This window comes from Cottoperca gobio, chromosome 6 (genome assembly GCF_900634415.1).
Source record: "Cottoperca gobio chromosome 6, fCotGob3.1, whole genome shotgun sequence".
NCBI lineage: Eukaryota > Metazoa > Chordata > Actinopteri > Perciformes > Bovichtidae > Cottoperca > Cottoperca gobio.
In genome coordinates this window covers 24,953,773-24,970,833 of record NC_041360.1, presented here as the reverse complement: position 1 = coordinate 24,970,833, position 17,061 = coordinate 24,953,773, and the positions used below count along the sequence as shown (strand labels likewise).

At 43.7% G+C, this 17,061-nt stretch overlaps 1 protein-coding gene and 1 long non-coding RNA gene across 2 annotated transcripts; one reads left to right on the top strand and one right to left on the bottom strand.

Moving 5' to 3' along the window:
• Positions 1–2,326: 2,326 nt before the first annotated feature.
• LOC115009627 (uncharacterized) lies at positions 2,327–16,286 on the bottom strand. The gene is made up of 3 exons (XR_003832383.1): positions 15,994–16,286; positions 8,396–8,452; positions 2,327–5,581 (listed from the first exon to the last, which is right to left on the bottom strand). It is a non-coding gene; the product is annotated as an uncharacterized LOC115009627 (long non-coding RNA).
• On the top strand, positions 9,024–13,993 carry dusp6 (dual specificity phosphatase 6). Its single transcript, XM_029433763.1, has 3 exons — positions 9,024–10,111; positions 10,446–10,880; positions 12,311–13,993. The coding sequence occupies exons 1-3, from the start codon at positions 9,709–9,711 to the stop codon at positions 12,622–12,624; spliced, it is 1,152 nt and encodes a 383-aa protein (XP_029289623.1). The 5' UTR covers positions 9,024–9,708; the 3' UTR covers positions 12,625–13,993.
• Positions 16,287–17,061: the final 775 nt, after the last annotated feature.

Below are 17,061 nucleotides of genomic sequence, written 5' to 3'. Positions count from 1 at the left end.
ACTGGTTGACGTTTGTACATGTCTGCACAGCTGTTTGGAAATTGAATCACACCCGTTACCTTCTCAGTGGCCTTACAAGGAATGTCTGTAATGTTTTGCTAAGAGAAACATAAGGGATCAATGCGAGAGAGCGCTAGAGAGAGGGGGAGAACAAGAGAGAGAGAGGGGGAGAATGAGAGAGAACGAGAGAGAGAGAGCGAGAGAGAGAGAGAGAGCGAGAGAGAGGGGGAACCTTAGAACCTTTTTTGGTCAAATTGTTACTCAATTCCATACAATGGTGTCTCTCTGACAACCTTTTCCTCTCTCCCTCTTCCTCTGTCTGCACACAAACACACACACACACACACACACTTTCACAGCATGTTGAAATTCTCTCCATCCGCCTCCCCATCAGTGTTTCCTGTTTTCTTCATGCTTGTTCTCGTCTGTTTCCAGCGGGTCTGTTTGTTTGTGGACCCGCTGTCCAAGGACGCCCTTCTGTCCGACGCTTCCTGTTTTCACTAGACCACAGAAGTCGAAAGTGCAGAGCAGCAGGAATTTTGCGAGCAGCAAAACATCTTGACTTTTCCATTACAACCATGTTGCTATAAATCATGATTATTGGCAGCAATGAAAAGAAGCATTCCATCCCAATAGATGCAACACATTCATTCAAGTGAAGCTGATTGATTTGAGCTATGACGCCCTCAAAATTATTTGAACAAAATCCAATGTTTTTACTAACACAGAATGAAAAATATTCGGGCAACTTCACTCCTCAAAGGTTACAAATACACTGATGATGTTATGTAATTCAGAAAGATCAATATTCCCATTGTAAACATCCCTCTCTGTTTTTCAATAAAGCCCACTGACCGCAACAGTAGATACACTTCTGTTGCCAAAATAAGATGGAACTTGGTGCCAGTCGACAGTGTTGTGGGAAGAACTTGGAACCTGCAATATGTGTGATACTGTCTCACAGTTGGACACATTATAAGAAATCTCACCTCACCTCCAAAAATACCACAACTGAGACATTGAAATGGATTTTGAAACGCTTCTTCTATTGTATTTTGAATGTAATTTCTAATAGACGTCATATGAACAATTACTTGACAATGTGATGTGTAGTAATACTTCAAATACTTCCAAATCTAGAGGATCCATTTTAATTGCCACAATCATATACTGTTCAATATTAGAATAGAAAACAATATTCTGCTTTAATGCACACTATCAATTTTTACTAAATGTTTTTAATGGAAGCAAAGGGAAAAAAAATCATTATTCAATGTCTGAAAACACCAGTGAAAACTCTAGACCAAGCTACAGGTAGTTCTCTTTAACACTATACTAACTAATGTACTGTATAGTACTCTTCAGTTTATAAATTATACTGGAGCTACTGTGAGTAACCTAATTTGTGTAAAAGGTTTGGCCTAAAACAGGTAACGTTTCTGGTGATCTTATTTTAAATCATTATGTATGCAGATGATGTGGTTATATATATTTCTTTTTTTCTTTTTTTTCTTTTTTCTTTTCTTTTTTTTTTCTTTCTGTCTTTAGGATGGGGGAGGGAGGGGGGGGGAGGCGTTTATCTTTTTTGGGGGGGGGGGGTTTTTTTCTTTCTTTCTTTTTTCTTTCTTTCTTCTTTCTTTCTTTCTTTTTTCTTTTTTTCTTTCTTTTATTCTTTTTTTTTTCTTTCTTTCTTTCTTTCTTTTTTCTTTTTTCTTTTTTCTTTTTCTTTCTTTCTTCTTTTTTCTTTCTTTCTTTCTTTCTTTTATTCTTTTTTTGCTTTCTTTCTTTTTTGCTTTCTTTCTTTTTTCTTTTTTCTTTCTTTCTTTCTTTCTTTTTTCTTTCTTTCTTTCTTTCTTTCTTTCTTTCTTTCTTTCTTTCAACAATGCTGCTCTTCTGTTTCTTTCTATTTCCATTTAGCGGCACAAGGAGCAGCAAACATGGTTGAAGGCTGAAGGTGATAAGAAAGTGCAATACCGCTGATGTTGGCTCCATTCGGTCTCCAAACAAATCTACAATTACGACTACAAATCAAAATCTATCATCTACTACATCTACTGCCATTAGGCGGTATGATAGACCGACTGTCACTTCCTCATAAAGGCAGATTCAGAGAACAACTATTCAATCTGAGCTGATATGTATAGTAGATGCTAAGTGCTAAAAACGCCCGAAAGCTACAGAGTGAGAGGAAAGAAGCAGTCGGCCTGTTTGTATTTGTATGCGTGAATGCCGAGTGACAGACAGAAATGGGCCAAAGGCAGAGGGAAGTGGACACCCAGTGAAGGGGAAATCCTCTCTGTGGGTCTCTCTCACTCACTCACACACACACACACACACACACACACACACACACACACACACACACACACACACACACACACAGCATGTGAGCGTGACCCTTTATTGAAGCTGACCAAGCCCTCTAAACAATCCCCAGCCACTCATGTCTGTTGTAACACACACAGATACAGTAGCAGGACAGCAGTGAGGCGATGCAGAGCAGAGACAATGTGATGGAGCTGTTGATAACACTGGAGCCACCATTGTCTTCCCAGAGCTGAGCCCAGTGTGTGTGTCTGCGTGTGTGTCTGGGGCTGTCACGAAACAGCTGGAGGGAACCTCCCTGTAAATGCGTTTCTATATCACTCTGACAATGCATATATTATAATATTAAAAAACCCAAAACTGCAACTTAGTAAATAGTCCCCACTGTCATGATAAAAAAGATATCTGTTTCAAAACATACACATGACATAAAAATCATAATAACTTGAAAATCTTTAAATATTTAGAACATAGTGTCATACGAGTCCACAAAGCAACTGCTCTTTACAAGACAGGAAATGAGTTTGTGCACACATAAGCGTGGATGTAAGAACGAGACAAGTTTGCGCAACACAGGAAACATGCGCGCCTACTTGTCTGTGTCTGTTTGTTTGTGTCTGCCTGTGTGCTCCTCAGGTTGGAGGTGTGAATTGTTCTTGGATTAACGTATGAATAGCGTGTGGATGGGCGGTGGAGACGAGATCTCACTGTGGGCTGGAGAGGTCTGAATCTCCACCTCAGCTACGTAAATACATGAGAAAGTGCTGTTCTTTAATAAAGATGTGTCACTTACACTGAAGCTCAACAAGTGCTTTATATATTCCTGGGGACAGTGGCCAGTGCTGACGGGTCACGCGTGTCATACAGCCGCCAGGTTGACTTCAGCCGTGTGGCTGTGTTCACACTACAAGCAGATTTGGCCCAAATCTGCCCATTTCTTTTCCTCACATGTGACACAGATCAGATTTTTTCCAATCAGCTCTGGGCCACTTTCATATGTGGTCCTAAATCTGTCATATTACAATTCATGTGTGTTTTTCCACCTCATACTTCACCGCGGTGCAGCTTGTCGTGTTTGGGAGCTGACAGAGATTTGGACAACTATGGATATGCTAAAGTTTTTGGAGTAACTGCCCCACCACTCCTGACTTCTCTCCAGCACTCACACACCTGTCTCTCCTCTTTCATCTGACCTTTGCAGCAAATCATTCAGGGGATGAACGCTATTCTGTATGTGAGGTTATTGGTTGCATGTGAGGCGTTTCAGGGCAGAGACGTCAGATTGTATCCCAACATCAAATAACAACAACATGATACATTGTTGTATCAACAATTACGTCTCATGTAAAGCTGTCAGTTATCTTTCTGATACTGAGACATCCCCCATAACCCACAGCATGGACAGGACAGTGTTTGCAAGAGAACAGCATGTACTGAATGAGCTGTCCAAGGCATTGCATGGTGTGTGCGTGCGTGTGTGTGTGTGTGTGTGTGTGTGTGTGTGTGTGCGTGTGTGTGTGTGTGTGCACTGCTCTGGTCTTGCCCCTGTACAGATAGAATCAGTGTGATAAGAGACGGAAGCATGTGGTTGTTATCTGTGAGCAGGAGCCTGGAAGCTCCTCCTGTTTAGTCTCTGCTTATCTCAAAGCTCTGCTGCAGCCCAGAGCCTTCGAAATAATTTCTTCTTCATCACTAAACGTCTCTTCGTCTTCGTGCTGTTTGGCTTTTTTCGGCTTTTTGACTTCATGACGTTTGGCTTTCACACGGCATTGTCTTGCCTTTGCACTGCGTTGTGCGTCACGCAGCAGTGAACACCTCTGAAGATAAACATTTGAAAACGTTCAACAGTCGATTGTTGACGCACACTTTCACCTTCACACACTTGTATTTATAATCTACCAGAACAAAGCTTGGCCTATTGAAGAACAAGATCCAGATGTAACTTCCTGTCATCGTGCTATGATGTTGATTGTGGTGCGTTTAGACCCAATTTACAGCAACTATTTCACTTTTTCATAACATCCCATATCTTATGTGATGGAGACACGACCTCAAACATACCTTTGGCAAGATTGGTTCATAATATTCAACATGCCAATGTATTGGTAGGGGTGTAATCTGGATATGTGGCATGCCCTGGAAATCATAAGCATGCACGACCTTCATTGTTTGCAGAGGAAGGGCTCGTCTGTAGCTTCTTGCTGCGCAGCTTGAGCCAGCAGAGATTTAGCTGACCTTTCACTTGTTGGGCAGATTGATGTGTTTTCTTCATGCACTTCACCTGCATTGACATTTGGTTGCATCACATGTTAATACCAGGTGTAAATGGGGAATACAAGTACTTAAAGGTGAGATACCTGGTTCTTTAGATTCCACAAAACTTTATTCTGAGTGTTTGTTTTCCTGTTTGTGTGTGTAGTCATGGTACCTATCGCTTCTCATACTAAATACCCAGTTCCTCTCTCTCTCTCTCTCTCACAAACACGAAGAGTCTTCCTGCGCATCATTCGCCAACTTTCAGATGTTGCAATGCAGTGGTGAACGCAGACACTATCTCACTGTCTTCCTCTTTCTGTCGTTCTCACACAATAAATTCCATGATAAGCCATGCTCACTTCCTGAGTATGTGTCATGTGAACACACACACACACACACACACACACACACACACACACACACACACACACACACACACACACACACACACACACACACACAGACAGGTCTAGCTCCAGACCTGATTAGTGCATGCGGTGAGTCTTTGTTGGAAGACGAAGGATTTCCCTGTCTGAGACGAGCAGCCGGGGACAAAGAAAAAAGGAGGAGGACAAGATTAGCTGCTGAATGAGGAGTGAGGGTGGGGGTAGGAGGAGCAGGGTGGGAGGCAGTTTGGAAAAGATAGTATGAAACAGCACCGACCTGCCTTTTGTGGTGATCCGCTTTGAGTTTGAACTCCACTCGGACACTGCTTACCTTGTGGGAACTTACCGTCTGATATTGTATTAAATATTAAAGACATTTGAACACCAGAACTGAAACGTAATTGTTTTTGGCTCAATGAAGCCACAGTAGCAGACTGGAGTCTATCATCCAGCAGGTATTAACCAGAGCTAAGGGACAAGTGTCCCTGACCTTTAAACTCCCTGCGTTTTGGTCACCTGGTGATTGAAGCTCATTCTACTCACTCATCTTCAATCATGAAGTCCTTCATTGAGTCGGTCAGCATGGAAATGTGAAGTGATTGAGATGTAAACGTCTGGAGAGAAGGTGAAACAGAAGCATGTGAACAGTGATGCACCTGTCACATATTCAAGTGTCAAGTGATTTTGAATCCAGAAACATAAAGTGAAAATAAATGCCGGCACCGCAACAAATTGGACATGAAATCCAGCGTGTCGGAAAATGTAAAAGAGTGCTATCACATGGTGACAGGTTACGTCATACGCCTCCTGCACGACTCACTTGTACAGAGCAGAAACGTGACCTCTGACCCTCCCTGGGATCGTTCTCATGGAGTTGACACCAGAGTAAATAACCTGTAACTTATATTAGATTATAAACACTATGTCCACACTTGGGGCAGGTACATTTTAAAATATTTTTATTTTCATTTTTGGCTTTCCATTCGCACTAAGCTCCCAAAACTGTGCTTTTTAAACTCAGATCTGAAGAAAGCTAAGAATCCTTATTTCTGTCGCCTCTCGACTCTCTGTGTGCCAGCCAATCGCACAGGTGCTGCTCATCACCTGGACTTCTGTTTGTCAGTCTGTAGTTTGTTTGTTAGACAACCCAAGGACACAGAATATGTTTCTATTGTCTTCATGTTATTCATTAAACTGCCTTGTTGTTGAAATGTGCAAGATAAATAAACCTGCTTTACATGTGCAGAGAGCGATCACACATTTCATGACGGGGACAAAGAGAGAGGCGAAAATGAAACAGAAATGTTGAGAGAGGAAGGCAAAGAGGGGGCCAAGGGCAACAAAAAAAAAGGGGCAGAAACAGAATAATAGGGCGAGCAGCAGGGAGGAGGTAGTGAGGGGGGGGGGGCTGCTGGTGAAAGAGAGCAGAATTCATTTGAAGGTGAATAGAAACAGCTTGGCTCCATTCAGAGAGACTTCTGTCACTGCTGAGGCGGGGTGGAGGGGGGGCGTGCTGCAGGGGCAAAAGGGCCAATGTTAACGCCGGGGCCGCTCCACACTTCATATGCTAACACACCACAGAGACACTGACAGGGTGTGTGTGTGTGTGTGTGTGTGTGTGTGTGTGTGTGTGTGTGTGTGTGTGTGTGTGTGTGTGTGTGTCTGTGTCTGTGTCTGTGTGTGTGTGTGTGTGTGTGTGTGTGTGTGCGTGTGTGTGTGTGTGTTTCTCCTACATACATTTAAAGGCAGCATAATGTATCTGCAGTGTCAGCAGAGAGTTTTATATCCATGTCATAACTTTTGCTCTGTTTATAGATTTTCTGCCTTCAGATTGTGATGAAGACAACAGATTTTCTTCACATGGAAATGGAAATGTTTTGAGGTATCGGTGAGCAACAGGTTTATCAGCACGAGTATCAGTTTGAGGAGATGGAACAAATAATACACTGAGGTGCGAGAACAGGAAACTGTTGTGCTTTTCCTTCCACTGCATTTACCAGACAGCTGCAGTTATTCTGAAGATGAAGATGTGTCTATCAAAAACAACAGAGATGAAGAGATAATGAATACAATAGCTGCTAATACGAGCGTGTGTTATAGAGTCTACATGTCATTGAGTGTGCTGTGTACATGTGTGTGTGTGACCATTTACAGAGCGGTTGGTGTCCGAGGTGTGAGACAGGCAGATGAGTTCAAACACGTCGGTGTTTGGATCAGAAAGGTTTTTAAAATAAATCCACATGCAGTATTGTTAAACTGTTTATTTCCATTAAAACACAGGAAGGTCTGCACTGTACATGAGGGAAGCTCACTGCTGTATGTTCATTATTTTTGCCATAAGGACATGAATTATGAAAAACAAAACTTTATTTATCTGGCATATTTACCCACTTTTATAGACTCGCTTTGTGATGTCGTATTTGTATTGCTTTTTATTTATTTTATTGACATACTGTTTGTATCTATTGTACTGTTTTATCTTTCATCATCATCTGTCTTCATATGTTAATTTTACATTTATTATTATTATGTTATTTTCTGCTTTTCTTCCATATTTCAGGGATAAATTTAAACTTTTCTTTCCACTTTATTTTTCCAGGCAGCAGAATACATGCAACATGCTGCCAGCAAAACAAACAGCATACATAAATACTAATAAAGTAAACATTAGTTTATTACATAATACATAATATAACACATGTGATGTAGCCCCGTTGTTTCTGCTCTAATCTGAACAAGGTCAATTAAAACCCTCCGTGTGCGTTCACAGAGGTGCAGAAGATGATTTAACACGGTGCAAATGCTCCTTTCGTTTACTGAGCAAATGCATTGAGGTGTGAAGGTCATTAACGGGCCGATGGGCGGCCATCCCTTTGTGTCATTACGAAGAAATAACTATAGAAATCCCAAATATATTTAGCTCCACGTTGAGAAATGTAAATACCACACAGGCCTGGACTCCAAATGTGACATTTTAGGATAATCTTCCCGCAGTAGCCTGCAGCAGTACAACAGTGATATCAAAGTGATTGTGGTTAGTCTGCTGAGTGTCGTTAGTGTGAGAAAGAGACAGTTGTTGATGCAGCACCACCCACACAACTGAACCTCTTCAGTCCAGTGAAGGCTGCACGGACACAAATAGCTTCAGTGCTGTTGTGTGCTCACAGAGCGCTATTGTTAAACTGTTTATCTCTCATGCTTTCCATTAAAAAGCTGCGCTGTACATAAGGACATGGAATAAAACCTTAGTATTGTATTGTATTGCTTTAGCATACTATTCCTATAGAGACTTGCATATGTTGACGTTTTCTGTGTACTGAAATATCCAACAAGAGGGCAAACTTATTAAGTTTATAGGAGATGAAGGATTTCCTGTGCACAGACAGTTTGAAGATTCTGGTAGAAGCTGAAGTTGTTGTTGGACTCACCTCTGACCTTCCAGGATGGAGGCGAGAGAAGAGATAGTTCCTCCATCAGCAGGGTGTCTGCAGGTGGAGCACAACATGTCAGGAGTTGTGTCATTAGAGATACACCTGAAGCTTTTAAATGTCATTTTAAAAATGTTTTTCTTTTTCTTAATGAATGGTTGTTCCAGTGGGGAACAGTCACATATACAGTACTGTACTTGTTTTTATTTTATATGTTACAAATCTATTTAATTATTTGTTCTTGCTCATAAGGCATCCCAAAATAATAAATGATAGGTTTGATATTTCATGTATTTGACTCTCTGTTGTTGAGCAGTTTAAATGCATTGCACTGTGAACCTGAAGTGTTACCAGCAGGTCTCAACTTGAACTTTATCAAAGTTCAGGCAAACTGAAAAATGTAAAGCACATTATTACAGGTTTGTATTATTATAGCCGAATACCTCGCGCTCTGATGTGATATTGTTTCCCCCCTTTCTCTCTCAGTCTGGGTAAAGAGCCCCCCCTCGCCCCTCCCTCCCTCCCTTCCTTCCTTCTCCCTGCAGTTCTTCTGTTTGTTTGCACTCACTTGATCCGGAGCGGAAATTCCTCTCCGTTTTGTGAATGACAAACTCATTAACAATTCATCAACACGGGCCGCTCCATCCGGCCCCCGTTTCCAAGGCGACCGCCGCTGAGGCTCCTCTGATTGGCCGGCTGACATAATGTATCCAATGAAACGCCTCCAGTTTGTAGCCATTCAGCAGCCTGGCGCCGCAGAGAGAGCACCTAGACAGACTGCAGAGCAGCGATTCACACAGCAGACAGAGTGAGAACAGTCCGCATCCGCAGGCAGAAATAGACGCGCATAACCCGCATGGTTCACATCCAGAGACACTGAGCACCGCACATACTCCGCATCTCCAAAAAGGACATCAGAGGAGGAAGAGCAGTTGCGTTTGGAGCCGTGAAGTTATATAAGAGCAGAGCTGCTGTGACTCATTGATAAATAACACGGGCTTTCTCCGACCAGATGCATGAATGACCGCCAGTGAAGGCAACACGCAGTCTGGGAATCTGTGAACGAGACGCGCGTTTTGTTGATCCGTTTACGGGACATTGAAGGACATTTGGAGTGAGATTGTATGTGTCTTATTGTATGCACTTTAGATTTTTTTGACACCATTGTCACTAGTGTTGCTGCGGGCCCTCCAAGCAGCGGACTGAACAAGAAATCCCAGACAGATTTTGTTTTGGTGTCTTGCTTCCCTCCCGCTGCAGCCAGGACCTCTCCAAACCTCGCTTCTTCAGATCATTTTCACTCCTGCTTATAAATGCTGGACAGGCTCAAGCCCGTCATCCAGATCGACTCAGTAATGGCGATCAGCAAGACTGTGGGATGGCTCCGGGAGCAGCTGGAGACGCGCAGGGACGGCCTGCTTGTGATGGACTGCCGGGCCCAAGAGCTCTACGAGTCTTCGCACGTCGACACGTCCATCAATGTGGCCATACCGAGCCTCATGCTCCGCCGGCTCAAGAAGGGCAACCTGCCCGTGCGGTCACTTCTCTCCAACGGAGAGGACCGGGAGAAGTTCGTGCGGCGGTGCAAGACGGACACCATCGTGCTGTACGACGAGTATAGCCGGGAGTGGAACGAGAATGTGGACGGGGGCTCGGTGTTGGGTTTACTGCTGAGGAGGATGAAGGACGAAGGCTACAAGGCCTATTACCTGGAGGGTGAGTGCGGTTCATTCACATTTCAGGGCCCCGCGGCTGCTGCGGTTCATTCACACCCGCAGATTATTGCGCAGAGACAGAAGCATGCGCTTTCATTCTTATGTTGTTATCAATTGAGTTGTAACGTAAAGAAAATAAAATGGCCTGAACGTGTAGTTTTATTCATTTGATGTGAAACTGTAATCAAAACAAACTGTTTGCAGACATTTTCAAGAAGGGAAAATAAATAACATGCAGTTAAATTACTCTGAGTTTCAAGTCGAATCCTATTTCTGCAGCGCGACACGCTCACCCAGCGGCCTTGTATTAAATGCTTTTCTGTTACATTTACCAGGTGGCTTCAGTAAATTCCTGGCCGAGTATCCAACTCTGTGCGAAACCAACCTGGACGGCTCCTTCAACACCAGCTCCCCCACCGCCCAGGTGCTGGGCCTCGGCGGGCTGCGGATCAGCTCTGACTCCTCTGACATTGAGTCGGACATTGACCGGGAACCGAGCAGCGCAACAGACTCTGACGGCAGCCCGCTGTCCAACCCGCTGCCCTCCTTCCCGGTGGAGATCCTGCCGCATCTCTACCTGGGCTGCGCCAAGGACTCCACCAACCTGGACGTGCTGGAGGAGTACGGCATCAAGTACATCCTGAACGTGACTCCCAACCTGCCCAACCTCTTTGAGAACGCAGGGGAGTTCAAGTACAAGCAGATCCCCATCTCGGATCACTGGAGCCAGAATCTCTCGCAGTTCTTCCCGGAGGCCATCAGCTTTATTGGTAAGTAATCCTGCAGAGCTGGAAACACACGGCAGCTGCTCCTGCTGCAAACTATTAGCCTCTGGGATGTTTACATGCTTATTAACGATTAGGGCTGCAAATAATGATCATTTTCATGGTTGATTTTAACTGAATTAATTTGAGTTTTTGAGTCGTAAATGCCAGAAAATGTCCAAGGTGATACTTTAAAATAAATAAATATTATTATTATTATTATTATTATCTGACAAAGTCTAATAATTGAGTTTACAATGACACAAAAAGGAGAAAAGCTGCACATCCTCACATTTGAGAAGAACCGACTTGTCATGTGATCATTCCACCAAATAAATCCTCACCTGATGAACATATGTGATTAGTTTTGCATGTTTGCAGACAAACTTAAGGGGCAGAAGTAGATAGTCACGGACATAATCTTATTAATGGGATATGTGTTATCACGGCCAGGAGGTTCTTAGGTTCTTATTGTGCTATTGAGATTAGATGAGGTGTCCCTGGCTGTGATCTTATCAGTCAATAGGCAGAGACACACAGAGCAGGCAGATTAAGGCATTGTGTTGAGGCAGAGGAATACAAGTCTGCCTCAAATGGTGCACAGGCTGAAACGCACTGTGTACAAATGATTTGACTTCAATGGAAGACATCCTGGCCTATCTCTTGTTCTGGGGCTTGTGTAATTGCAGCACAAAGGGCAACGTTGAAACAGGAGAATAGGGAGAGTGAACAAGGGGAGGGTGGTAATTTGAGCGCAACAGGAAGGAAGTGGCATTGAAAGTAATCTAGGACATGGCATTGCCCCCCCCCCTTCACCCCCCCTCCTTCCTCCCTCCACATCACAAAAGGAGCCATTTACAGGCCCTGTTGACATCCTGTTCGCCTTGACAGGGTGCCCTCATGACTCCTACGTTTACACGCCCAAATGGCACCATTGTCGGAGTAACCCTGGCGAGCGGAAGAATGGTTTAATAGACCGTAATAGTCAATTTCTCAACCGGCTACTCCAGGCCAAAAAACTAAAGAATGTCGGCTCTGTTTATGTGCGCTACTGCCGCAGCCCCTGTTTGTTGACTGACATGGCTGGGAGATAGCCAGGGTAATAACTTCCGCTGCTCTCCCTCCCTGGACCCGCTCCAACACCCAACACAGCTTGACTTAAATGTCACAGATGTTTATCACAAGTTTTATTCTGTCTGTGTGGAAAGGGGCGGCGTTCTTCATCACTTGTAGGACTAGTGCGTCTAATATGTGCAAACAATGCCCCTAAAACCGTTCATAGCATAAGGCCGAACAAGCAGAAAATACCACCATGGACTTTTCTGACATTTTATTGATTTAGTGCTCGTTGCAGTCCTAAAACTGTGTCGATCTAAACCGGTTGTGTACTTCTGGAAGAGGTCGATAACATTTCCAACCTTTTTTCTTTCTACCAGATGAAGCTCGAGGTCAGAAGTGCGGCGTCCTGGTACACTGCCTGGCCGGCATCAGTCGCTCCGTCACAGTGACGGTGGCCTACCTGATGCAGAAGCTCAACCTGTCCATGAACGACGCCTACGACATCGTCAAGATGAAGAAGTCCAACATCTCCCCCAACTTTAACTTCATGGGCCAGCTCCTGGACTTTGAGCGCACGCTGGGTCTGAAGAGCCCATGTGACAACCGTATAGCGCCGCCGACACAGCAGCTCTACTTCACCACCCCGACCAACCACAACGTCTTCCAGCTGGACCCCCTGGAGTCCACGTGAGGTCTGCTGTCACCACCCATCTCCTTGCTGGAGGATTTGTGGGCCTCCTGTTGAAAAAGCTGCAAAAAGTTTCTCTTTTTTCTGCCGTCTGCCATCGGACTGGGCTCTTATTGATACAGCTGGTTTGAGGCGACTGCTGCTGAGCGTGGTGACTGGAGGGCCGAAGCTGTCTGGCCAAGCCGCCGCTGCCGCTGCTGACTAAATGAGGAGAGACAGTTAAAGAGACAGAGACGGTAACGAGGAAGAGAATCACTTAAAGAGTGCAGATACGTTCTTCAACCTTATATCGCTGTCGGACTCCTGAGGTCTTATATCTCTTATTGTCATTGTGTCTGAAGAAACTGAAAGTGATTTATCGGACAGCTGTCCGTTCTGCTTCAAAGCTCCCGGGCTGGTGTGCCAAAGAGACGTGATTGTTCAAACTGGACACATCTAAAAAAAAAAAAAAATGAAACTCTTTTTGTTTTGGGGGGTCCAGCACTGGGCTCCCCCAAGACGCCAGGGTGCGTTGTCTCCTTCGTCTTCTGAGAAGACTTGCCTGTGTGGGGTTGATGCACCCCAGCTTTAGATGGCACACTATATACTGGACTCAATTTTGCATTTGTGGAGTCTTTTCAAACATTTATACATTGTGTATATATCTTAATATAAATGACAATACAGTAAAAGCCTTGCTTTAGTGTATACCCTTTGCAACAAGTGGGTACAGAAGATGCTCCTATGTTTCATATTCTACTTTTATGTAAGCAAACAAACTGCATATTGATCAGTATGTTTAAGTTGATTATGCCAAAAATCAAGTAGGCTTTCTAAGAATTGTGCAAAAATGTGTACATGTGTAATATATTTGATAATCGCTTTACGTGTGAACTCGGCCGTCGGGCCTTGTTTTTGCACCCACCCTCTCACAAATCAAAGTCACCTCGGTTGTTTGCCTTACTTTTGTGCTCAGAAGGTTTTTATTGTGCATTAGCCTTCAGAGAGATTCAAGTGTTCTCAGCTCTACAGTATCCCAAATGTATTAATGTTCACACAAAAAGATTTAATGAACATGTACTCACTGGATCTCTGAAGGTTAATGTGAGTAATCCTGATCTGTGCACAAGGGGTGGAAGTCTCTGACATGTGGACAAAGATAGGAGGCTTTGCTCACCGCGCCTCTTCAGGGAAAACTCTGTGAAATGCAGTTTTTATTTGTCAAGATGAAAGAAAAAGAATCCAGAGCTTTGGAGGGCCGTGTTGCCCCTCTACAGAAAAGGCCATTTTCCAGAGGAAGCCATCTTGCTGACCTCTGCCAACCCCCTCCACTTTCCTCTCTTACGAATGTAAAGAAAATATAAGTTATTAATAAATTGCTATTTTGTCTACACTTTCTGCTTTCTATGCCTGTTTGTCCATTGACATACTTTTTGGTGTTTTGTCTGTTTCCACAGTGACACGTTTATGTAAGTGTCTCCTCACTGAGTTGAGCGTTAACCAGCGTGCCGAGTCACGACAACAGAAACAGTCCCCGTGAATCACCAAGCTCTTCACCGAGCTCTCGCTATTTATTAACGACAGAACTCGACACATCTCGCACTTAAATTTCCACTTCAGAATTAACATGTCCTGTCACACGATGCTTGTAAAGCGAAGCGTCGTGCACGCTCCTGTCCTCTGCGACAATCATTCACAAACACAATGCTGCCCAACAGATACAAAGTGATTCCAGTCATGCCGTAAACAACCACACTGCTTTTACAGCGAGGGCGTCGGGTTCACACAGACACTCCCTCGGGCTCTTCCGGAAGGCGAGGCCTCCGCATTCATCCATCAAAGGGAGCTGCAAGCACCTAGATATGATGTTATTTGATAGCAAGTGCAGTGGCATGACCTGGAGGCCCAGGAGAAGAGGATCCTCACAGCGCAGGAGAGGGAGGAGGAACACCGTGCTCTCACGCGAGCACAAACTCTCTTCACAGCTCTGCAGAGACCCGCCTGCCCTGCACCAACGTGTGTGTGTGTGTGTGTGTGTGTGTGTGTGTGTGTGTGTGTGTGTGTGTGTGTGTGTGTGTTCTCCATACATCATAGTTATTAGACAAATGGTTGTCCACTGATTATCATAAGGGATTTTCGAAGACTGACCCACTTCCTGAGGAGCACTTGAACGCACCATTGGCCTTGGCGGAGGTCTGGTCAGCAACAAAAACAAACATTTTAAGAGTTCAGAGTCTAGGGTTTCATAAAACCACAGTGCCAACAATTCTGTACTTATCGAAAGCAGACAATCTTTAATATACAAATCAGAATACAGAGAAATATCCACGCATATATTTATATTTGGAGCTAAAATAACATTCAATAGAGGTAGGAAGCTGAAGTCTTAAATAAATTACAGTAATTATCAATAATATTGATAGATAAGAAATTACTGGACAAAATAATGAAATAAAAGAGTTTCTGATTCGTCTTTTTCTTTTTGGTTTATACTGGAAATACAATCTGGTGTGCGGCTGAACTACGCGAGTGAATCATTGGCTATGTAACAAAGGCCTGAACCTGCACATTCATGGCCTGACGTAAATGATTTATAAAAAGACTCCTACACTCAGTAGGGCGCAGCGTTCTCCCCTTTTGCCCACTTTCCAGTTTCCGTGATATTTTCCGTTTCCTGGTTAATCATTTCATAATAATATGACTCCTACGACCCAACTGTAACGGCAGAGTACACACAGTAATGAACAATGTGCGCATTAAGTCTTTTTTATGGATCTTAATTTGCCATTTCACCCACAAGGGGAAAAAACAGGAAACAGATAGTAGTTATATATATATATATATATATATATATATATATATACAGTGTGGTATATCTGCTATTTGTGCTGTATACAGTGGTATTCATTGCACCCTGTCATAACAAGTAGTCCTGTGGGCAAATCAGAGATGTTACACTGATATTTATTGGCATCATCATTCATTCATTTCTTTTTTCTTCTTCCTCCTTAATAGTTTTTTAGGCTCATGGGATCTGCTCGATGCACAGAAAGGAATGTCACAAGTGTATCACGAGATTAATGTCGACATACTGTACAAGCAATACATAATAATACATCTAAATTGTAGAACTAAGCTCAGGCAAACATTGGATAAACATGCAAACTCCCTACTGAAAGGCTCTTGGCTGGGAATCAAATTGAAGTTTTGTAGCTACACAACAAGTCACACAAGCAAAATGTAACAAAGATATCCTCTGGGCATCGTGAATGTTTGTAGACAACTCATCCCGTACTTATTTATATTTTAGTAGGTGTAGAGCTCTGCTTAATAAAGAGCAGATAACATATATCTATTAGTCACAACATTGAATGAATGAAGTTAAGATTGAACCTGTTTGAGAGGTAGAAGCGCACGTGTTCAGCGGTGTCCTCTGACTGCATGAATGTTCAATGACACCGTGACAGATATGGACTCACTGGCTGCTGCAGGGGATCAAACCTGTGAACCTGCAGGTGAAGGGACAGGTCTCTGCAGACACCCGGATATCGTCCATCAAACCTAAACCCAACTATAGCCAAGCCTGGGAAGTTCTCATTCTTAGAACGGGTCGGCTGTGATGTCATGGCAGGACGGGGATTGACAGATAGGGTCGGAGGGTATGTGTGGCATGCCGAGCGCCCCGGGGGCTCTCATGGCCGTTCTTCCTGTCTGCAGCTTGGCCTTTCGTGGTTTTAAAGCCTAGGATTAAAGGGCACAGGAAACGACCGACTCTAATTTTAGACAGGCATGTAGATGGGCTTGGCAGACCCCATCAGCACCTTCATCACAGCGGCACAGTAGCCATGACAGGGCAGGCCATACAGGGATCTGGGAACACGTATAGCTGGGTCATGGCGAGGGCTGTCAGGGGGGTCGGCATGTGGACATATGGTCAGATGACAGATAGGCCCAGAGTTGAATGTTCAGTAGTGAGGAGATAAGCAGGCGTTCAGACATATAACAGCAAAGCATTAACACAAATGTAAGAGTTGGTGGGTGAGCTGCAGGCGAGAAGACTGAATACAATCCTGCAGTTTTAAGGTTTATCAGATGCCAAAACTTGGTTTATTGAGATTAAAGGCGTGTTACTCTGGAAGTTATAATCCTCTCTCTCGATGAGAAGGGAGGTAAATAACAGAAATGCTTCTTTTGTGTCGCAACATTCTGAGAATGTTGCATTTTTATTTGAAAATGTATTTAATGATTGAAAGAAATTCTATGAAGTGCGCTTCTGGCTTAATGTCATAAATGTAGCCGCCTCACGGCTGACGATTGGGAAAGTACTGCGGTCACAGACGGCTGCTTGCAAAATAAATCATGAACCCTGAACATCCTTGCTGTTTGGCTCTTGTTGGATGATTCACATGAGAGAGATATCTTGTTCTGAGACATGACGGACAGAAAAGTAATGGCGCTAAT